We start from the raw sequence: 24811 nt of genomic DNA, 5'->3' as shown, positions 1-24811 counted from the left end.
TAATCTATAACAAAATATAATTAGAATATATGTATTTGGTATATAATATGTAATTTCAGTAGAATTGAAACAGGTGCATTTTATGGTTTCTTCCACTTAGCCTGTTCTTCAGATTTATTTCTATTGGACATATGAGCCTTTAATCTTTGGTAATAGTTGTTTTTATTTTTTTAGTATATTTGCCCATACCCTGTAAAATATCATACTTTTCTCCATCGGGTTGTTTGCAGTACTTTCTTGTTACTTTTGTAATTCCTGTGGTGCATCGTATTATCTATTGCTCCTCTATCTAACACAGTTAAGGCCTGTTCATGGCTTCAAAACTTTTTGGAGATATAGGCTAGATTGACATTTTTGTTTTTCTTGGTGTGTTAATGATTTCTTTCTACTTTGGACTCCCATTGTTTTTGAAACAAGCTAGCCATGTTCATATTGTGTTGTATTTCTGTCTGCATTCAGGGCACTCCCATGGCCACCACCACCAAACACATACATACGCCCCTTTCCCAGTTTAGCTGTCAAACTCAGGATCTCTTGCCTGCTAGGTTAAGTGTGCTGGGCCCCTACTTTTCCTTTTATCTTTAATATAAAGCAATTTTTAGTTTGCCTAAGGGTGGTTTTTTTTTTTTTGCATTTGTCGTTGGGATTTGTGTTTCCTACCAGTTATGGAAAGGTTTGACTATTGTCTGATTTACATTTTTGCCTTTTGTATATCTTTGCTGGTTCTGGTTCTCTAATTATGTAGGTTAGCCACTTAATGTCTCATAACTCACCAAAACTGACTTAAATTAATGTCAGTCATCTGTTCTTCACAGTCATCAATTCCAGTGATTTCTATCCTTCATTGACTTTTAGTGCGTGTCCATTCAAATAAACCAGTTTTGAACATTGTGTTTCACTTTTGAAATGCCATTGTTATTTTTTCATTTTTTTTCCTCTGCTGAGTTATGTTTATGTCATTTAATTCATCTGTCAGAGTTGGGGTTTCTGCTGTTATGGTAAACACCACGACCGAAAGCTCTTTGGGAAAGAAAGGGTTTATCTCTCCTTTCAGTTCCACATTGCAGTCTGTCACTGAGGGACGTCTGGGCGAGAGCACAAGGCAGAAGCTGAAGCCAGGGAGGAATGCTGTTCACTGGCTTGCTCAGCCTGCTTTTCTTTAATGCAAACCAGGACTACCTGCTCAGGGTTGGCACCACCCATAGTGGGCTGTGCCCTCCCACATCAGTCATGAATCAATGAAGTATCTGACTTGCCTATAGGTCAGTCTTATAGAGACATTTTCTCAGTTAAAAGTCTCTCTTTCAAATGACTTTAGCTTGTGTCAATGTGACAAAAAGCTAGCCAGTACATACCCCAAACACAAATTTATTGCACAACTATAGTAGCTATTTTAGTATCATGACTAATTTTTAACATCTAGAGTTTATCTCCAGCTTTGGTACCTAGTAATTCCCTTCTCTTATGGCATAATTTTCATTGGTGCAAAATCAACAAAATTCCAATGCCACATTGAAACTTGTAATTAAATAATTGTAAAAATTTTGAGTATATCCTCCCCTCTTATTTTATTGCATACTCTTCGAATAGTCATTTAATGAAAGTGTTTTTCTGTATCTTAGTTTGTTTTTCTTTTGCTGTGTTGAAGCAGTGATCAGAACCAACTTGGGGAGGGAAGGATTTGTTTGATTTATATGTGCCAGATCACAGTCCATCACTGAAGGAAGTCAGGACAGGATCTTAGAGGCAGGAACTGGAGCAGAGGTCATGGAGGAAAGCTGCTTACTGACTTCGCCCCCTGGTTTAGGAGTACTTGCCTAGGGTAGTCCAACAGTATGCTGGGCCCGTCTGCATCAATTATTAGTTAAGAAAACCCTCATAGATTTTCCTACAGGCTAGCCTGATAGAGACATTTTGTCAGTTGAAGTTCCCTCTTTCAAAATGATCTTATATTGAACTGACAAACAAAACAACAAACAAAAAGATTAAGTGTATCATGTCCTTTTCAACCATGTACATTGAAGCTGTGTTTGAATAAATAGCTGTAGGAGAAAAAAAAATCTGTGAAACTGATCTGTATTTACATGTTTTTGCTGAAAAATCTATGAAATCAGTTTTTACATTCTTTGACTGTTTTTTTGTACTATATATTGTCTGGTTGTAATGCTCCTCTGCAAAGTGTTTTTAACATGATCTTTGCTTTCTCTGCAGGGCTTCTCTACCCTCACCTTCATCCAAGTCATTCTGGGATTTCTTACCAGGAGAAAAAAAACCTGTTACTGGCCATGGTTTAGGAGATCATGTCAAAAAAGTTGTTTTTAAAGGAATTGAAAACTCTCAGGCCCTAAATGTTGTGAGGTAATACATTTAAAACTAATATATTTTCTACCTTAAAATAGTCTGTGATGGCTTCATGTTCTGAAATGATGTTAAATGTGTATAAGGCAGGCACTATAGCTTCTTGTACATTCAGGATTAAAGTTAACAAGTTCGTTTCCTCTTTCTCTGTTTTCATTTTTACTTTTGGTAGTGGTTTTGGAAATATTTGCTTATAGTAAATATTATGTTAAAGTTACAGTTTGAAGCTTTGATATATGTCCACACACATGACATGGTCACATATACACACAGGAGTGAATACAATCACTGATTCCAGAATCTGCCGCATGCCCCTTTGCCCTTGCAGTTACCCACTGACAACTCAGAGCTTGTATACTCTCTGGACCTTCACAGCAGTGGAGACCATGGAGGATGCGTCATTCATAAAATCCGACTTTTGCTTGTTATAATTATTTTAGATCTCACCACTGTGGCTGAAGCTTGTCTCTTTGTGTATCTACCACAGCCCACCTCCATGTATCAAATATCAAACTTTGGGTGTTTCTGGTTTTACCTCAAACTCACAGACACTCACCTGCCTTTCCTCCTGAGTGCAGGAATTGTAGGTGTGTGCCACCACCACCCAGCAAAAGCTAAAATTCTTAATATGGATCTACAGAGCTTGGCTTCTTTCACTTTGTCTTAGGAAATAATCTCTGTATTATAGTATCTTTGACTTTTTCTTGTTCACAGCTATCCTTTATATCACCTTAACTTGTGATTTCAACTCCTCATTGCTGTGGAAGGAGCTGCGGACTGTGTCCCACCGCCTGGCTAGCTTAAACCTGAAATAATCACATAGAAACTGTATTAATTAAATTACTGCCTGACCCATTATCTCTAGCCTCTTATTGGCCAACTCTCACATCCTGATCTAACCCATTTCTGCCAATCTGTGTAACACCACGAGGTCGTGGCTTACTGGGAAAGATTCTAACCAGCATCAGTCTCAGGCAGGAGCTTCATGGCGTCTGCCACACTGCCCTTCTTCCCAGCATCCAGTTCGGTCTACTCCACCTATCTAAGTGCTGCCCTATCAAAAGGCCAAGACAGTTTCTTTATTCAACCAGTGAAAGCAACACATGATAGAAGAACCTCCTACACCACCTCATAGTCTATTCAGTTGGGTATTGTAGAGGGTCTTCCTTGCTTTGGTGAGTCAATTTCTGTTACATATTTCTGCCATTCTTCTGTTACATGAATTATGGTTGTTGCTAGTGATTCTTTTGTTTGTTTGAAAACAAGATCTTGCTATAGAGTTCTGGCTGGCCTGGAATTTGATATGTAGCTCAGACCATTCTCAGATTCACAGAGAACTACCTGCCCCTTCCTCTGCCTCCCCAGGTGCTAGGATTAAAGGTGTAAGCCAGTTTATTTTTAATGTACGTGTGCTGTATTTGTTTGCATATCAGTATTATTAAAGCAAGGATGTCTGTCTTTGCTAGTCGTTGCTCATACGTGTTTAGAGTGGGTATTTAATGGGTATTTTGGATTGAATAAATAAATGAATGAAAACTGTAACTTTTCAGGTAATATTTGTTTTGAATATAGTGGATTTTATTGGGTATCTCTGATGCACAAATTTGAAAGTATAAAAATGAAGTTTATTTTTTTATAGTATTTTACATTTTGAATACTAACAGTACACTAGGATTGAAATTCTTCATTGAATAAGTTGCCATTGGTCATGGAACTCAGAAAACGTTAAGGATCTGTAGTTTGCTAGTTGGTCACTAGAGTGTGCTGTCACATTGGGACTTAACTGTGAGAAGTATGTGCTGTCCTATGACTTTGGAAGTTTGACTTGAAAGATCATATGTCAATAGCCTGATGGTTGATGTGGGAACTAGTATTTATATAGTATTTATATAGATGACTCTCGTTGATAAGGATATGGAAAAAAACATAGGTTGTGTTTCGTGTTTTATTTAGCCATAGAAAACATGAAATTCACAAGTAAGTTTTTTCAAAAAGGACATATAAAACACTGCAGGCAAACAAAATACTCACCAAATTATGAGATACCTGGTAGGGGCATAGCATTGTACTGGCTTCTCTTGGGCATATATAAAAATATAATATGCAGGCCCAGCCCTTACTGGATTTGAAGTCTGGTTAACAAATAGGAGTGCATACACATGGAGTTAAGTGCCAAGGCAGAGTGAAGTGGCGATGTGGTGCAGCAGAATGGAAGAGGACACGGAGAAGGGAGCTCACATACACCGGAAGTCTAGGAAGAGCAAACGCTCCAGCTGCTGCAGCCTTAACCGTTGTCTTCTCATGTGTGACCAGGGGAGCAGCAGAGAAACAGGCCATGTTGTTATGTATCCTTTTTACTGTCACAGGCTTTGGAATGTGGGCTGAGATTTTTAAGGAAGAAATTGAAAAGTAGGAGAAAAGACAGCATAAACAGGAAATAGTAGGAGAAAAGCAGGAAGACAGGAATGCTGGTGGTCCCAGGGGTTAGAATGGGACTCAGCTGAGGAAGGTTTGCACACAACACATTAGGTCGTAACTGTACAAAATGTGACTGAAAAAATTATTTGCCCCCAAGGCAATGGCAAGCAAAGAAAGGCAGTGGTCATCTGGGGATATTAAAATGCAGAAGGGAAGGATTTTGTATTTGTCTTTTAGTTTTTGTTCGCTGTGTTTGTTTGTTTTTCATTTTCCTTTCACATAATTAACCCTCTGTCTCTGTACTGGGAATGTGTGCTGTGTTTCTAATCATTATAAAAACTGTCTCCAGAACAAAATTACAATTGTAATTATATTAGTTCTAATATTAGGTAAATTTTTAAAATAAAGCAATATAAAATCTTATAAATAAAAAGATATTATCTAAGCAAAAATAGCTTAGTTATTTTAACATCTAAAATTGACAGTACTTTTTAATTTAAACAAAAACCTTTTTTAGTGTTTTATTTATTTTATTTTTTTTTGGTTTTTTGAGACAGGGTTTCTCTGTAGCTTTGGTGCCCGTCCCGGAACTAGCTCTTGTAGACCAGGCTGGCCTCGAACTCCCAGAGATCCGCCTGCCTCTGCCTCCCGAGTTCTGGGATTAAAGGCGTGTGCCACCACCGCCCGGCAGTGTTTTATTTTTTTTATTGTTTTTATTGAGCTATATCTTTTTCTCTGCTCTCCTCCCTTCCAATCTCTTCCCCTTCTATCCTCTCCCACGGTCCCCACGCTCCCAATTTACTCAGGAGATCTTGTCTTTTTCTACTTTCCATGTAGATTAGATGCTTTCTTGATCCATGCATTTGTCCACAAATTTCAAGATGTTATTTCTTTCTGCTGTGCAGTACTCCATAATGTAAATGTACTACATTTTCCTTATCCATTCTTCGGTTGAGGGGTATGTAGGTTGTTTCCAGGTTTTAGCTATCACAGACAATGCTGCTATGAACATAGTTGAGCACATATCCTTGTGATACGATTGAGCATCCTTTGGGTATATACTCAAAAGGGGTATTGCTTGGTCTTGAGGAAGGTTGTTTCCTAATTTTCTGAGAAATTACCATACTGATATCCAAAGGGACTGTACCAGTTTGCACTCCCACCAGCTATGCAGAAGTGTTCCCTTTACCCCACAACCTCTCCAGCATTAGTTGTCATCAGTGTTTTTGATCTTGGTCATTCTTACAGGTGTAAAACGGAATTGCAGACTTGTTTTGATTTGCATTTCTCTGATGGTTAAGGATGTTGAGCATTTCCTTAAGTGTCTTTCAGCCATTTTAGATTCCTCTGTTGAGAGTGCTCTGTTTAGGTCTGTACCCCATTTTTTTAATTGGATTATTTGTTCTTTTGATGACCAATTTCTTTTTTCTTTTTTCTTTTTTTTGGTTTTTTTTTTTTTTTTTTTTTTTTTTTTTTTTGAGACAGGGTTTCTCTGTGGTTTTAGAGCCTGTCCTGGAACTAGCTCTTGTAGACTAGGCTGGTCTCGAACTCACAGAGATCCGCCTGCCTCTGCCTCCCAAGTGCTGGGATTAAAGGCGTGCGCCACCACCGCCCAGCTGATGACCAATTTCTTGAGTTCTTTGTATATTTTGGAGATCAGCTCTCTGTCTGATGTGGGATTGGTAAAGATCTTTTCCCATTCTGTAGGCTGCCTGAACAAAAATCTTTAAAGAATATTTTAGATAACCTTCTGGTGTTTTTTTTCTTTTTAAGAAGGCTAATTATGTACAGATTATATATTGGAGTGTCTGGTTTGTTTTTAATATCTGAAGCTTAATAATTTTAAATTATTTGAAAGCTTAGAACTCTTAAAAATTCTAGGTGTTTTATTTAATAGCTTTTTTATATTTTATAATGAATTTTGATGGACTCCCAAGTTGCTTGACTAAAGAAATGTTTAATTTAATTAGCCATTAAAGATTATTAGTAGGAAGAGTTATGTTTGCCTTTTTAAATTTTTCTGGGGACTTTCTAGCTAAGTGCTCTCTATTGCACTATATCTACAGTTCCCAGATTGATGCTTCAGCATAGCATCATGGCCCTTTCTGAATGTAATCACGAATGAAGTAAGGGCCATACAGTCCTGTCGTAAACCACTGAGGCTTGTCGTAAAATATGAAATGTTATGTGCAATTGTTACTCTTAAAGCTTTAGTTTACATTGATTTTGTAGGTCCTGGGTCTGAAACCTTCTTAGATTTATTTATTTATTTATTTATTTATTTATTTATTTATTTATTTAGTTAGTTAGTTAGTTAGTTTGTTTGTTAGCCAGCAAAGCTAACAAAGGATTTTTTAATCCTTTATTTGCAAATATTAATTGTAGAAAATAGTGGTTACCTTGTGTCATTTCCATATATAACTATGTTGCACTTTGATTATATCTATCCTTTATTTCTCTTTAATAGTTGGTAACTACTGATTTGCTGTAGTTACTTAACAGCTAAGTAATTCTTGCCTCTACATTATTTGTGCATCTTTGAAAGCGTCAATAAATTTTGAAAAAAAATCCCAGAACCACCAGGATAATTTTCAGCATCTGAGATGTGCTTATTGAATGAGTTGTCTCCAATAGACTCAAGCGTTTGGATACTTGTGCCCACTTGGCGATACTGTTTGGTGAGGCTTATGAAGCATGGCCTTGCTGGTGGAAGGATGTTATTGGACACAAGCTTTGAGAGTAACTGGGGTCTTTTCTAGTACACTCTTGCACCCTCTCTGCTTCCTGTTTGTGATGGAAGATGAGAGCTCTTAGCTTGCTGCTCTACTCACCATCTCTGCTCTGCCATCATAGACTCTTTTGTTTTTGTTTTTTGAGACAGGGTTTCTCTGTAGCTTTGGAGCCTGTTCTGGAAATAGCTCTTATAGACCAGGCTGGCCTCGAACTCACAGAGATCCTCCTGCCTCTGCCTCTGCCTCCTGAGTGCTGGGATTAAAGGTGTGTACTACCACCACCCAGCTCATCACAGACTCTTAAACCTTCAAATCTAGACAAGAGGGTAAGATAAATGGGAAATAGTCTGTATTCTGATGGAAGTAACTTGGATGGAGATCAAATGCAACTTTCCTTGGCTAAGTCCCAGGGAAGGTCTCACAAGTCAGACCAGGGCTAGAGAACTGGCTTGCTAGTGTGCTACAACACAACGAAAGGGCAAATGCAGGCAATACCTTCAAGTATCAGTTAGTTTTCTATTGTGATAAAGCTCCACAACCAAGGCAGTTTACAGAGGGTGAGGCTTGTTTGTGCTCACTGCTCCAGACCGTGTACTAGTTCCCATTCCGTCTGTCATCTGCAGCATGTCACAGTGTGTTAGTACTCGGTGATAAGTGTTCACACAGGCCTTTGTATTTCTCATGTGTGCCTGGTTACCATACTTAATGATATATGTACATCATTAGGAAAAGACTGCTTCTTACGATGCTTTCCCTGTGGTCCAGTTTTTTGTAGATTGTTTTTTTATTTGTCCTTAAGCTAGGCCTGACTGCAGATGGTGATTTGTCTCTGTGTCAGGAGCTTACTGCTCTGCTGTATCTATTAGTAAGAAGTTTTGCTAAGTTATTACTGAAATCCTTAATCCCAGTTTTTGGAACTTATTTTACAGATGTGCAACTCATGGAACTCCAGGACTAGAAAACAATCATGTTTCTGATTTTCCAGTTCTAGAGAGTCCCAAGTAAGCTAAATTGATTACCTGTGGGCCTCAAAAGCTAGGCCAGTGTTTCACATTGACACAAATATATATTTAAGAAATGAATAATTGGGTAGTTGAAGTTACTAGGATGTATTGTTTGAATATTCTCTTTTCTAAAACAAGAGTTAATTTTATCATTTCTGTTACACCTTTTCTTTTTAGAATTTTCTAAAATTTAACCTGTAGCTCTTATTTAAGGAAAATAATAATTTTCCTTTTCTGTATTTTCACCTCACCATTCTGTAATTTCTGCAGAAGCTTCCAAGTTGCATTATGTGTAATAAATCCCTGGGGGGGGACAGCTAAATAATATTTCATAGGAAATTTCGTGTGAAAACTCTGAGGACACAAATCAAAGTCATTGTTGTCATTCTCCCAGCCCCTGGCTGTCCTCCTCGCCGGCTGCTCCTGCCGCCATCGCTCCTGTCACGTTCGCATCGATTGTAGAAGAAGAGCGGCAACAAGAAGCCGCGCTCATCAGAAGTCGGGAGAAACCCTTGGCTCTCATTCAGGTGAGTGCTCACCCTCTCAGCTTCAGCTTGCTGAGGACTGTTCCTCATTCCAGTCCTAGGTCTGTAGTTATGCAGGCTGATTTGAACTAGCACATGGTGATCAGGTTTCTACTTTTACTATTGACAATGCTTTGGACTCTTTGGATGGTGTTTGCTGCTCTTCTCAGTTTCTACCTCAGCTTGTAGATTATAGACAATAGATTATCTTTGGCTTAATTTATGGAAAAGAGAATTTATTTGAGAAATGAAAGATTTTACAGACATATGTGAAAGATGAGAGAGGCAGATTGGGAAAAGATAAGCCTCACGACCCTGGAGAGCGCAACAGCAAGTTGTAGAGGATTGTGCAGTAGCAGAAAAATACCTCACAGGGCAAAGCCGCCAGCATAAGTGGATCCCAGAAAGAAATCCAGTTTTTTTTCTCTTAACTTTAAGATTCAAATTGAGGGACTGGCAGATGGCTCAGCAGCATGTATTCCTCTCCTACAGGACCTCAATTTGGTTCTTAACGCTAGTATCGGTGAGCTCTCAACCATTTCACTCCAGTTCGAGGAGTTCAGAAGTTCTCTTCTGGCCTCAAGGACAGTGCACATACACACAGGTGGTGCACAAACATGCACTTGGACACTCACACATAACATTTTTAAGAGGTCGAATAATAATTGCTGATTATTCTAGCAAGGCTGAGGGACTAGGAAAGTTTCTGATTCCGTTCTGCCGTGTGGTATCTTTGTGAAGCCTCAGCTCTCCAAGGAAGTCGGACTACTACTAATCCCACTAATCTGTTCTGTTCCAAAAGAAGGAAGCCGATCTTCTTTCCTTCTCTCTCCCAGGTTGAGGAGCATGCGATACAAGACTTGCTGGTTTTCTATGAGGCATTTGGCAACCCTGAAGAGTTTGTCGTCGTTGAAAGGACACCACAGGGGCCTCTGGCCGTGCCTATGTGGAACAAGCATGGGTGCTAGCTTACTGGAGAGAGGACGCTGCCCCCGGGGTCGTGGTCGCTACACTGACACGAAGAAAACCCATGCACAAGCATTCTTGCATATTTGGTAGCACATTGTTTTCATCAGAGCAAAAGTGGATATGATTTCTTCCTGTAGTTTATAATGTTTGTATAACTAATGAGAAACTTTTTGAAATTGTGATTTTAGTAACTTTTATGTGAAGATGTGTCAGGAAAAACGTTAAGCTAAGATTGCTTGGATTGTTTCTTCTACATTATCTTACAAAGGAAAATATTGGTGAAGTATAAAGTTTAGGTATGATTCATTAAAATTTTTTTTCATTTGAGAGTATGGAGTAATTTAGAAGAGTTTACCACTTATGTTTTTTAAATAAGACATTGATGGGATTAAGGCAGGAGCCTCAGTCATTACTTCTGATCCACTGGTAGCCAGAATGTTCCGTTTGCACAGTAGATGTGTCTATTGTTGCCTTTTCATTGGGCTATTAATTTTTTAGGCCTCTTTGAAATTGGACCTGGTGAAGTGCTGTTCTTCCTAATTATTCTGGACAGTTTAGTCAACAATCAAAGCTTCTCTGGGAGACTTGGATTCATGAAGTTTTGTTGGGGTGGGAAGGTAGCACAGAGGCCATATGAATGGCTGATTGTGAAAGAATCAGCTTCCTAAAGTGTTAAGGTTCTCTAAAACAGACATAGGGTTACCGAATAGTTTGCCGGAGTGCTTGTTTATTGTTACTTTTTAGTACTGTGTAATCAGAAGTTCTGTGAGCCTGGATTATATGTGTACATGTAAACTTTGATTATCTTCTTTATAGTATGCTGTTTGATTTGTTATTGAGTGTTTAAAATTAAAAGGAAAACAATGTTAAAATGTGTGCTTTAGTCTATAGATAAAATGAGAATGTTAGTGCCTGAGTTCTGGGAAAGAATCCCTGGGAATATGTAGGCAGTTCACTGCTTGATTTCAGTTGATGGGAAATTGGCTGAAACTAACTCAGTGTTTCAGTTCAGTTCAACCCATAAAGCAGCAGATGTGTAAGCAAACATGCAATAAAAGGTAATCCTGATCTACTTCACTACGAATGTGTGTTTGTTGTCCTATGTAGCCCTAGATTGACAGCTCGAGGGAAGGATTTCTGGCTATTCCTAGTTATTTCCCTTATGTGCCACACTGATAGGCAGCACATACTTTTACTCTGCTAAAAATCCTGTTTTCTATTCGGTATGTTTGAGTAACTTGAGAAAAAAATGAATTTTACGATGTCTTTTTGATATCTGTAGTGGGAGCTGCGGGCTGCGTTCCTGCCGCCCCAGCTCCTGGTAGCCTGGCTAGCTTATGCCCCAAAATAACAACACACAAACTGTATTCTTTTAAACACTGCTTGGCCCATCAGCTCTAGCCCTTACTGGCTAATTCTCATATCGCGATCAACCCATCTCTAATAATCTGTGTAGCACTAGTCTTACCGGGAAAGATTCAGCATGTCTGACCTGGCAGCTGGCTGCATCACGTCTGCCTCTGAGAGGAGCTGCCCTGCATCTACCCGGGAGAGGGGAGCATGGCGTCTGCCCCAGAGAGGAGAGGAAATGGCATCTGAGCTCACTTCCTCTTCCTCCCCACATTCTGTTCTGTTTACTCCACCCACCTATGTTCTAACCTATGAGGGCCAAGCAGTTTCTTTATTTTTTAACCAATGACCTTCCTCCATCAGATATCAGTAAAGAAGCTTTATGACGTCATTGGCCATGACCAAATTGCTTGTAGTTTATAGTTTGTTTTATATAGTGAGCCACTGTATAAAATTCCATATGGGAAGAAATTGTCCTGCAAGAAAAGTGAAAGATAAGCCCTGCTGTGAGCTGTAGTTTTCATGAGTCCATGAAGATGGCAGTTATTATATTGCCTTGAAAACCCAGGAGGATGATGGTAGTTTTTCCCAACAGTACTTTCTTCCTGTAGTAACCCATCCATCTCTAGTTGTATAGATTCAAGAAAATCCAGTAGAACTGAAGAAAGTCTGATGCATCAATTGAAGTGATCACAGGGATGGAGAGGCCTTTTAAGACTCACAAGCCCTGTGTTTGAGTCTAGAAAGATGATGGTGTACAAAGTATTGGGGTGAGGGAATGAGTACCAGCAGTAGATGTGCTTAAAGTTTGTGAAATCAAGAAACTACAAGTCAAATCAAGTCAGTTTGTTGACAGAATGTTAGAATTTGTATCTCTTAAATTCTAGACATGTCTTTTAGAAAAAAAAAAAAATCCTGCTTTCCCCAGAGACAACTGCAGTCTGAAGCCCAGCCTTGGGTGGGCAGTTTGTCTGTGGCTCTCCTGGAGGGCATGGTGCATGTGCTTTTTTTTTTTTTTTTTCAAAGATGGGTTGAGGGGTTGAGGTCCATTTCTTACAATATTAGGTCTAAAGAAGCTCTGCTCATATACCGTAGGCAGTTTGTGTCCCGAAGAAAGTGAAGTCCAGAAATGTTGATGGAGGCATGCTTATTTGTTTCCCAGACACTCAGACCAGAATCACTCAGAAACTATCATTTCCAATGCTGTTTGGCCAATAGCTTAAGCGTATTTTTAGCTAGCTCTTATATCCTAAACTAACCCATTTCCATTAATCTGTGCATCACTATGAGGTGGTGGCGAGCAGCAAAGTTACGGTGGGCTCTGGTGGAGACATCTGTCTCCTGTGGTGGCTATAAGGCTTCTCATTGACTCCGCCTTTTTTCTTCCAGCATTGTTTAGTTTTCCTGCCTAGCTCTATTCTGCTAAGCTACTGGCCGAAACAGCTTAATTCATTAGCCAATAAAAACAGCACATATACAGAAGGACATCCCATCCCACACCACAAAAAATGGCCAATTTGAAATATGTCTTCTTTGTAATATGATTCTCTAACTACAGCAGGCTGTCTCTTTGAAACTGTCATTTATCTATAGCCAAGAAAAAGAATTATAAAACACCACTTAGTAAAGCAATTATATAGTTCAGAGACTTCCAGATTTGTCAGTGCAGAGGTGTTTTCAGGAAAAAGCAGAGCTATATTCTAAGAGGAAATTGGAAACAATGATCTGAGGTGTGCTCAAGTCTAGGTGTCCTTTCTGAAGATAATGCCAAGCTGTGACAGATATCAAAGCCACATTGGTCCTGTATGCATTACCCACCCAGCTCCTAGGCACAGGAGGTTCATTTTTCTAGCTGTTTCTCGTTGTTTCCTCTCCAGCCTTTGATTTGTGTTGAAATGAGATTTCTACTATTCCTATTCTTTCCTTGTGCCTGAGTCATCTACCCAAATCATTGAGGCGGAGCCTGTGGACATTCCTTGCTTCTCTGTTTCTCCATTCTGTACACTTGCAGGTCTCGGCTTCTATCACTCTGTTTCCTCATCTCCTCTCTAATTTGTCCTATGCTTTCCTTATAATGTCTTTATTGTATTTTATAGTCTTTAAAATAAACTCAAACTTTTGATCTCAAAATCCTTCTACTCTCATTTTAAAAGGATTTATTTATTTGTATATGTGAGCATTTTGCCTGCATCTCTGTCTGTACACTGTGTTTATATTGCTCACAAAGGCCAGAAGAGGGCATCAGAGCCCTGGAACTGGAGTTAAAGATAGTTCTGAGTAGCTATGCCAGTGTTGGGTATCAAAGCTAAACCTATCCCCATCCTCTTTTCCTTGTTCTGAGGTGATTGTTAACTGAAGTCTGAAGATGGTTTTTTCTCTGACGTCCTGAACTAGAAACCCTTCTGCACACTAAACGGTTCCCCAGAGCCTCTACCTGAACAAGGCACATCCTCTGCAGTCTTTCGTCTTCATCTCACCAGCCAGCAACTCAACCGCAATCCTTAGTGTGATAGGGGGAGCATTCTCAGTCTTCTATTTATTTTTGCAGCCAGAGGAGGAGAGTGTGACTTCTGAGTTAGAGAAATAGTCCTTGCATTCCTACACTTGGCAAACTTGGATGCACAATTCCTACTTGACCAGAGTATGAAATATTGCTGATTCAGATAAAGAACATGGCAGTTGGTGAAACGGATCACAGTTGCAGCCAGTCTGGTTTCTCAGCGGAGAAAGACTTGACCTGTGGTATATTGGAGGGCAACTGCTTTGTAAGAGAAAATAATTCCATCTCTTTTGTATTAAAATGCAAAAGATTTTTTGTATTAAAATACAAAAGATCTGTAAAATACTCATGATTTATAATTCACTGTTAAGTTGGGTGTTTTCATGTGCATTTATCATGTAATTTTCTTTGAAACTGCTGAGTTTGCATGTCCCTCATGTCCACCTGTTCCTCGGTAATGTTCTCCCAGTTCCCTTATTCAAGCACATGGAAATGCATCCTTAGTTTCTTCTCAGGAAGAAACTGGCCACCAAAGACTTACCTCAACCAGTAGAAAATGTTTGGCAGTGAAAGGCTCCATTCTAAATATGAACAACAAGCTCCAGGCCTAAATACACACATACACACACACACACACACACACACTCCGCTATGAAAACAATTTGATTGCAAAATAGGGGAAAACAACTGCTATTTCACCATATGAGGGGGTAGAGTTGACAGGTAAGCTCATGAAAACATGTTCATTAGCAGGCAGAAAAATAGCAGTTAAAACCACAGTGGCATATCATTGTACACCTACCTCCATGGCTAAAAGGAGAAATAGTGAAAAACACCGAGTGTTGATGCGGACCTGGAAGGACTGGGTTTCTTATTTTCTGGTGGGAATGAAAAAAATGGTACAGCTCTTCCGGAAAACCGAGCTTGTGACCAATGGTTGCACTTAACTATAAAAGTTTATACTAACACAAAACTTGTTCATGGATGTTCTTAGATTAGTTGTGATAGGAAAATACTGGAAGCTAACCAGATCTCAACCTACGTCCCTTACATTGTGGGTGGATTGTTTTCAGCCCTTGCTGGCACGAGACTGCGACTTCTGAGATGGAAATGGTCCCTGCATTCCTACACTCTGAAAACTTTGATGCATAAGCAATGGAAAGAAATGGGGACAGGGCTCAGTTCTTGATATTGGTTGGCAAGAACCATCAGGACCCTATCTCCATTAACTCCATTAATGCCAGTCTTTGAGAACAGAAGATTTAATGCACATGAAACTATCAAAATATCAAAGGGCAACCTTAGCAGAGACCCGGTATTGAAAACAAGGCCACTTTGAAGAAACACGTGAGTGAACTTTGGGTTAGGCAGCGTCTTAGATTTCTACTGCTGTGATAAAAAGCAATTTGGGGAGGAAAGGGTTTATTTCATCTTACAGTTTCACTGAGGGAAGTTAAGGCAGGAATTCAAGATAGAAACCTAGAGGTAGGAATTTAGGAGGAGCCATGTCAGAGTGCAGCTTACCGGCTTGCTCCCCATGCTTATGGACAGATGCCTTTCTCATACCTCCAGGACCGCTTGTCCAGGGATGGCACTACCCACCGTGGCTGGGCTTTCTCATACCGTTAATCATGTAGATGCCCCAGACCTGCCTACAAGCTAGTCTAGAGACTAGCTAGCCTCAGTTGTGGTTCCCTCTTCCCAGATACCTCTAGCTTGAATCAAGATGATGGGGTGTCGGGGTGGGGGTGTGCACAAGCAGACCCCAGCAATGTTTCCAGGGAGAATCTGAGCCAATGGGGCCTGTGCAGGTCAGTGAGACTCCGATCCTATAGGTAGCTTTCAGAAGAAGATGAAGTGAGTAGATTCTTAGATGGTCACTGACTTGGCGGTGATGGAAGATGAGGTAAGTCACACAGAGGTCAGAGCACAAAGCAAACCAACCCTTTGCCCTTCCCCAGGAACCCTACGTTGGCGTCCCTTCCACACGCTCTCAGTTAAGAAGTGACTGCAGAGTTCTCATACTTCTTTATATAGCAAAGCTACTAATGTAAGGTTATATTTAGGTGGAATAAAACCACATCTGGTGAGTACAGTCACTGTGTTTTGATGTGTGTGTGTGTGTGTGTGTGTGTGTGATACGTTACTGAATATCAATGTCCTTCATGGTCACAGCACAAGGAACCAAGTTTAGTGTGTAATTTGTGAGCCGGTATTAGAAGTTGCTGTCAGAAGAACTGAAATTTCAACACTGATTGAAGAGATCAGAATTTTTTTTTTTAAATTAGGAAGAGAATATATTTAAGAGTGGTGCCTCCTTTTCTACCTGGCACAGATAGGCACATTCTATGACCTGCCTACAAATCTACACTATCTCAGTAACTGGGAATGCATTGTCAGGCTTTGCTAACCGCTGTATGTTTTAACTAAACAGAAAATAGGAATTCTGCTTGCACTCTCGCAGTTCACCAGGAATCCCACCAATCTGTTCTGAGCGTTGAATGAAGACTTTAAGGGTCTGTGGAAATTAGTTAAAAATCTCATTAGTTAAGAGTGCTTGCTGCTTTCTTTCTTTTTTCTTTCTTTTTTTTTTTTTTTTTTTGAGCTGTGGGTTTGATTCCCAGCACCCACATGAGGTAACTCACAACTAACTGCCTGCTAACTCCAGCCGCAGGAGATTGGATGCCCCCTTCTTGTTTCCAAAGATGTCCACACACATGTGGCTACACACAGGCACACCATATACATATGAGTAATAATAAAGTAAATCTTTAAAAAAAAAAAAAAAACAGACCAACAATCAGGCAGGTGATGAACTGCTTCGTTAACCTGCCTTCACCGAGATAACCTTTACTTGACTAAACCCACCAACAGATGTTTATAATCTGCACGGCCGTGCTTAGGAAGGAGCAAGTGTGGGATGGTTTGGTTGGATAACATCACATCTTTATTGCATGGGCATGATTGCATTCTCTAGATGAATTTGTGCAATTGATCTCCTGCCGCAAATGCCTTTCATTGCAGGGATAATATAACCATATAGTAATGTACCTACCCCAGAACTTGCTGACAAACTAGGTTTCAACAAACGCTTGCCTTCCTAGAAAGCATCCATTAGCTGAAAAGGCCTAAATCAAAAAGGGTGTGAGGGGCTGAGGTGTTTCAGCAATACTTACCATGGGTGAAAGCACAGGAGAATCCCAGGAAGACTACAGTTTTATTTTGTTCTGAATTAGTTATGCCACAGCATTGTCTATGTGCTTTAAGAAGATTACATCTTGACAACTAAAGTAATCTCCGATGTAGGACTTCAGGACTTCCAAGAACCAGCTTTCTCCTCTGTGACTTTCTGCTACTTTCTATAAACTATCTAGTGGAAGCTTTTACCAATATCACCTGCTCATGCCATGACTTCAAAGTCCACTCAAACTGAAGAGCCCGAGTGGCCTGGTCATTTAGAGTCTCAATGCTTTGGACCAGAAGACTCAAAGACTTTCCAGCTCTGAGGAGGCACTAATAAGGGCTCCTGGTGGCCTTTCCACTGCTTGCCTTACAGGAGGGTTGTGGGAACTTGTGCCTGGTCATCTTCTTTTTCTGAGCCTCATTGTGAAGCAAGAGGAGATCCCTCAGAGCAAACGAGGCTTGCTAACCTCTCCTTGCACTTGTAGATGCTCGCGAGCACGGTTAGCTAATTGCACAGACTCTAGGCGTCCTTCCTGGAATGCCAGAAATAGCATCTGATTCTCTGACTATTTCGAGATGAAGTGAAAAAGTGTGCTGAGCAGCAGTACTGTCACCATGCAAGCCCAGGACATATGGGAAGAGTTAAAGATGTGGTGCGCCTGTGGGTTATAATGGATGTGAGCAAGATGCTCATTTACCAGTTACAAAGAGTGCTAATGTTTGGGCTTCAAACTGGAACTCTTCCTGGGACTTGCTTATACTTGCTTTCGAATTTCTTAAAATAGTTTTGGAACCTATAGTTGAGATGTGGATAGTAATAATCACAATATTGATTTTGCTTTTAAGTTGCATCAAGAAGTAAAGTTGGCTGACGTTCAAGCTAAGAAGGGTAGACTCACAGCCTATCAATGCATTTTCATTGGATTCGGCTTTCTGTGTATGTGTGGGGTGCATTTTGAATGTTTTCTGTTAGAGTTAGTTAGGCAGGGGCTATCACCTTGTTTATGCTATTGCATGGTGACCGTCTAGAAAGGCAGTTCCAACTTCCTCTAAATCCACTGAAGCTGTAATTGCCTGGGAATGTTTCATACCACATTTTCTGTCCCTCTTTCCCTAAGGGATAACTGTGGGAACCAGTATCTGGGGCTTTTTCATGAGTCAGTGAGCAGTCACCTCTAGCGTGAGCTATTTTCATGTGCTGCTGTGCCCACCCCCTACAGTCCTGGGAAACACATCTTTATCACTTGCATCTTGAGATATTTTTTCTTTAAAGAAGTCTCTGTTTCTCTCTCGGTGTGTGTGTGTGTGTGTGTGTGTGTGTGTGTATGCGTGTGTGTAGAAAGAGAAGGAGTTATGCAAATAGGTGTTTCCATTTGGTAGGGGACTCACATACTATTTCCAAGACTGAGAGAGACATCCTGTGAGAAACAGATTTCATTCAAGAACCTGAAATGACAGGGATGGTTTAGATTTAACGTTGGGGAAGGAGTGCTGCCTGTAGGTAACCTACAAGTAAAATGATCCTGGATGTTTGATCTGATGCCAGCTGTGCAGCCCTCTGCACACACTTCAGAGGGTGTAGTGCAGTGGGCCCTGTCTGCCTCAGAAGACAAGCCGCCAGAGCAGTGCTCATCATCCCAGGAGGAGCCGTTCCGTCAGGCCCTGTCCATCACAGCACTTCCGGTGGTACCCCCTCAGCTCCAAGCTCAGTGTGGTACAGACCAATCATCTCTGCCCGTTGGAACTGTGTTACCCTGAGTACACTAGCCAGTCACTCCTACGTACTTTCCTGGGGACCTGGTGAATCATCTCTTGTGCCATTGTACGCTATGTGATTCATTTCAGGCTATTTTTTGCCCAGTCTTAGAGCCATGGCTCATTTGGGGGAACAGCTTGCTCGTCTGTTAAATGTCATGGTTCACAACATTGCACTTCATCGGAACCCCATGCTTGCTTCGCTGGGGATTAGCGTAGTTAAATAAGAAGATGACAAAAAGAAAAAAAAAAATTGCTTTTGTGTGGGTGAGACTATCCAGGCCTCTGAGGCGCTTATTTTAAGACAGTAACTTTCAGAGCTCTTTATGGTGATGACATTGTCAGGCTTTATAATTTCATTCCTTTTGCTTTTATCAAGAGACATGTGTGCTTCAAATGCTGAGCGTGAAGTCGGCACCCGCTTAGCACTGTCCTCAGAATGAATGTGGTTAGTGGATCTTCCCATTTCCCGATGGCCTCCCTTATGCTCCCTTCCGATTTTTCCCCTCTTTTTTCTTTGTACATTCTGGAGCTAGCAAATTGTTTCTCCTTGTGTGCTCTTTAAAATTTATGACAAAATAGTTTTTCCACAAGAAGCATTGCTAGCTCCATCAGAGAAAAATTGATTCCTCTAGTATGTGCAGAGATGATGGAGTTCATCTTCTCCAGAACTATTAAAGAAGCTAATAGCAGTTGTTTCTATCCAAGGAGCAGAAAAAGGCCAGAAATGTCTTATGGCTGTTTCAGCTAGACAGGGTAAGCATGGCTGCTTTCCTGCCTTGGCCAGGATTCCTAATGGCCAGGCTGGCTGGGGTCCTCAGGCTCTGTCGAATTTTCTCAGCAGAACAAAGAAAATATTTTTCTGGTTGCCTTATTTAATCACATTTGTTTTTCAGGACAAATTTTAGTTAGTTTTTTTTTATTATTATTTTGTCTTGTTTTAAAACAGGGGTAAGATTCAGCTTTTCCTAGATTAGGAAATAGATTATAAAATATTTTCCTGGGTCAGAGAAAAAAATATCACTTCTCCCTAGGATGAAGTCAGGATGGTGTTGAGGCCCAAATGCCTGGAAAGTTTAGGGAAAATGGGACAGGAGACAATTTCATCTCCTTGCTTGACAGTTGCCCAGTGAGTAGAAAGGCCTGTTGTCTGCTCAAAGGTTCTCTTGAAGAGAGAATTACTTTCACAGAAAGCTCCTGCCCGAGCCATCACTGCTGAGGGATAAGCTGCCATTCCTACAGCTGCAGTCCAGAGACCCTAAGAAAATGGCATGCTTTTGCTGTGTGTTTTAAATTAGCTTCGTCAAGCTATAAATATTTTTAGTAATTTCTAAAAAATGAAATACTTCTGTCTACAGCAGAAGACTGAGTTGTGCAACACAAATTAATTTCTTATGAGGTGAGCACTGGGGAGCGTCATGGAGGGGTTTCCGACTCCGGCTAACCAGATTCGGGTTGCTCATGACAACCATTAGCGGTGTGCGGCTTAGTTTTTTGTCAACTTGACACAATCTAGAGTCTGGGAAGACGGAAACTCAACTGAAAAAATGCTTTCATCAGATTGGCTTATAGCGAAGCCTAGGACATCTATTTAATGATGGGTGTGGGAGGGCCCAGCTCACTGTGGGCATTGCCACTCTTGGAAAAGTGGTCCTAAGTTGTATAAAAATGCAGGCTGAGTAAGTCGCAGGGAGCAAGCCAGTAAGTAGCTTCTCTCCATGGCTTCTGCTTGGGTTTCTGCCCTGACTGCCTTCACAACAGACTTTAAGCCGTGAGATGTAAGAAAGTCTTTTGTCTCCAGGGAGCTTTTGGTGGTGCTGTTTATCACAGCAGCAGAAAGGTAACCGGAACACTTGCTCTGGGGATTCCTCAGGTGTGAAACTCAAATTCCTGCTGGTTGATTCTAATGACTTCTGTGGAGCACACACAAGGACCTCATGGGAGTGTCCACTCCTTAGGCAAGCATCCTTGTGAGCTGCCAATCTGACTGGCTTTGTATCAATCCAAGTTTTTTGTTTGTTTGTTTGTTTTTTAAACTAGCATCATTCCTGTCTTCCTGCTCTCATGTTTGGTGTCTCCATTCCCCTTATAATACCAGTGGAAATGCTCTGCTCCCAGGAACCTTTTTTGAAGAGGTTTAAGACGTATGTAATTATTCATCCACACCCCTGCTCTTTTCACCTTGTAAGCACACGGTTATATGTATAGTCCACCCGTGTTGTTCACAGGAGATCCAGAAAGATGCTCTATGAACACCAGACTGCTCCAAACTGCATTCTGCCTTAGAGCAATAAAAAGTTTGAGAGGATGGAAATAAAAGGACGCACGCACTCAAAGAAAAAAAAAACCTCAGAGTAATTCTTAGTTCTTTTTTTATTTGCTATTCCTCCAACCACAATATATGTCAATCTACTTCCAAAATATATCCCAGAGACGTCTCTTTTTGTCTCCGTTGCTACCACTCTCCTACCTCAAATGGAAGGTTAAGTCAATGACTGTTTTAATGACATAATCCTAATTCTCTCCTCTCGTTTGAAAACAAAAATAGGAAATGGCCGTCTTAATGTAAGGCTGTGCGGCTTCGAGGCTCTGTGCACCTAACGATGTCTTATTGCCTCTTGTTTTCCCTACCTAGACCCTTGAAAGGCATCAAGAAATGAGAAAGATCTTCTTGCCAAGGAAGAGAGAGGAAAATAAGATACTTGCTGGCTTTGGGCATGGTGGGCATTCCCCCTTCTGTGTGATGACAGGGCTTACGAGTTAGATTGTATGTTTATGCGTCTCTGGAGGTGTGTTCCTTTCTCCTTTTCCATTTCTTCTCTACCCTAATTTCCCCTTCTGCACGACACCATCTTCATCCAGGGAACCTCAGAACACAATTCCTATGGTTCCATCATTTCCCAGAGTGGATTTCCAGTTGAGAACACTTGTGGAGGGAAGAATACCAAGATAACACTTCTCAGTCTCGGGGGAAATCCATTTAGAGATGGTGAAAGATCGGAGCTATTTTTTTCTTACTCCTTTTTGTAGATTGGACTATAATAAATTTTTGTTGAGAGTTCATTTACTATTGAAGAGGTTTTTTTCTCCATGTGAGTTTTTGGCTCCATTGTTGAGGGTCAAATGGTTGTAGCTGCATGGGTTGATTTCTGGGTTTTGAATTCTGCTCCATCAGTCTACGTGTCTGAGCTTGAGCCAGCACCATACTGGGTTTTTTCCCCTATGACTTTGTAGGGTAATTTAAAATCAGGGTATTATGATATCACCTGCATTGCTGTTCTTTCTTAGTATTACTTTGGCTATTTGGGTCTTTTGTGCGTCCATATGCAGTTCTGACTTTCAATTACTTGATGGCTGAGGACGATAAATATTTTTCATCTTTTTCCTTTTGTGTTTCATCCTTTAAGGATCATCTATCATCTTTGTCTTAGTTAGAGTTTCTACTGCTGTAATGTAACACCATGACCACGAGTCACTGGAGGAGAAAAAGATGTATTTCAGCCTACAACTCACAGGTCTCACTCCACCACTGAGGAGAGCAGGAGCAGGACTCAAGGCATGAACTTGGAGGCAGGAACTGAAGCAGCAGACATGAAGCAATGTTACTTACTAGCTTGCTTCTCATAGCTTGCTAAGTTTGCTTTTTTATAGATCCCAGACCACAAACCCAGGATGAGCTGATACCATCCATATCAATTATTAATCAGAAAATGCACTACAGACTTGCCTTCGGGCTAATCTTACGGAGACATTTTCTTAGCTGATATTCTCTCTTTATAGATGACTCTAGCTGTGTCAAGATGCAGTAACAATAGCCAGCACAGCACAATTTTGTTAGTGCACTTATTGATTGGATTCTCTGGTGGGGGAGTTTTATTCTTCAAATAGTATAATACTCACTTTCCAGATATCTAGCTGACAAAGATTTCTCTTCTATACTGTAAAGCATCTCTTCACTCAGTTCATTGTTTCTTTTGCTGTGTTGAAACTTTTTAATTTTATGCAATTCTATTTATTAATTTTGCCATTATATCCTGAGCTAATAGCATCCTTTAAGAAAATCCCTGCTTACATGCATATCTTGGAATATTATTTTCTGCAACATTTTCACTTTCAGGATTGGCATTAAGGTCTTTGACATTTTATTTTTTTTATTTAAATTTATTTATTTAAATTTATTTTTGCTATTTCCGCACTTAATGATAGAATGGCTATCATTGAGAAAACGAAAGTCAAATTCTGGTCAAGGTGTTGGGGAAAAAAGAAAAGTGTTACACTGTTGTTGGAGATGTAAATTAGTCTAGCCATTGTGGCAATCAATATGAAGGCTCCCTCAAAAAATTTAAAACTAAACTAAAACTACCATATGATTCTGCTATACCACTCCTGGGGACATACCCTGAGGAGTCTAGACATACTACAGAGGTACCAGCTTGTCTGTGGTTTCCATGACACTCTTCAAGTTATGAATCAGCCTAGATGTTCATCCAGCTGTTAAGGAAGATGTCGCATAGACACATATGGTATTTTATTCAGCTGTGATCAAAACTCGGTCATGTCATTAGAAGGAAAGTAGATGGAACTAGAGATTATAATTTTATGCAAAATTCAGAAAGACAAATATCAAATTTCTTTTCTCATATATTGATTTTAGATATATATCAATATATTCTTTGTCTCTGGTTTTCTGTTTCTTTGTGACTGTCTGTCTCTGTCTTTATCTTTCTCTTCTGTGTGTGTGTGTGTGTGTGTGTGTGAAAAAGACAGAGATTAGTATGGAGAGAGGTGGGAAAAACATATGGAATTAAATATGGTTAAAGTATATAGTATACTTGACTGAAAATGTCTATGGAACTTACAAATATGTCCAGTGAATATGAACTAATTTGAAGACCTAACCAAAAGGATTTCATATATTTAAACTGCATACAGTTAAAACCCCTCTATAAAGAATTCAGGGCACATCTCATTTATTTAATTTCAACTTATTAGAATTGGGGTATTTTGTTTTTTGTTTGTTTGACACTGGGTCTTATTATAGAGCCTTGGCTGGCCTGGCACTCATTGTGTAAGCCACACTGTCCTCAGAGTTACAGGGATTCTCCTGCTTCTGCCTCACAATGACCACCCAACCCAGCATGAAGACTTCTTCTTAAGAGGACCCTACTCCAGGCCAAGTAAGCCAATGTCAACTAATTTTCATAAAGTAAAAGAGCATCAAGAAATTTTAAGTAGCAGGACAGTAAAATTGTTCCATACCTGAAGAACTTAATGTATTTAAATAATTCCAAAATATGCCTTAAAATGTTAAAAATGTGACAAGTAAAAGAAATAGACCAACAGGATTTTATAGCATTAGCCTAGCTTCCACAGCCATTTCTAGAGCTGGACTTGTTCCTTATTCAGTATGCATGCTTCCACTTTTCCTGAATCCAAAATAACCTGAACATGCTTTTTATTTGTTCAATTAAGACTGAGATTTATAAATACATTGATTTTATTCTGACATTTTGAGAAAATGTATTAGAAGCTTACCCATCTCTGTATTAGCAATTATCTTTTTGGCACTGTTAATGTTTGTATGCATGAATGATTCTGATTATAGTTTAGAATACCTTTTCTAAAGTTTTCTTAGAACCCAAGAAAACAGAGTAAAATCTACAGGGTAGGAACACCTCTCCCATATCATAGTCATTGATTGACTCACATGACATAGACTTAAATCACTCTTCATATGACGATTTGTTCAAGAGAATTAGAGTAAAAGTAGACCTGTAAAATATTTGGTAAATAAAGTATTCATAGTCTCATTTTCTGTAAGCTTCTAAGGAAAGAAACATTTCATGTCCTTCTGAGAGCACCAAGAAAGCTGCCAAAATCACTCTTCCTAATAATTTCGTATGGCATGCTTTATAGATATGGAGTTAGACCTGTTACAGTGACTTTGTCAGCGTAAGGGATAGTGCCTTGAGGATGAAGCTAACAGCGTGAATGGATACAGAGATGCAAGAAAATTAA

The 24811-nt window shown here is 39.9% G+C and overlaps 1 protein-coding gene across 2 annotated transcripts in view; it reads left to right on the top strand.

Annotated features, from left to right (window-relative positions):
- Positions 1 to 13368, top strand: part of Ibtk (inhibitor of Bruton tyrosine kinase) — a 74692-nt gene extending 61324 nt beyond the window's left edge. For both annotated transcript variants that reach the window (XM_057767099.1, XM_057767098.1), the window contains exons 26-29: positions 2212 to 2358; positions 8438 to 8509; positions 8907 to 9039; positions 9873 to 13368. In XM_057767099.1, the coding sequence (XP_057623082.1) occupies positions 2212 to 2358; positions 8438 to 8509; positions 8907 to 9039; positions 9873 to 10004 (484 nt within the window). In that variant the 3' untranslated portion in view covers positions 10005 to 13368. The remainder of the gene's footprint in view (positions 1 to 2211; positions 2359 to 8437; positions 8510 to 8906; positions 9040 to 9872) is intronic.
- Positions 13369 to 24811: the final 11443 nt, after the last annotated feature.

Source organism: Chionomys nivalis, chromosome 4 (assembly GCF_950005125.1).
Source record: "Chionomys nivalis chromosome 4, mChiNiv1.1, whole genome shotgun sequence".
Taxonomy (NCBI): Eukaryota; Metazoa; Chordata; class Mammalia; order Rodentia; family Cricetidae; genus Chionomys; species Chionomys nivalis.
Note: the sequence above shows the minus strand (reverse complement) of the source record. Positions and strands in the feature narration are given on the sequence as shown.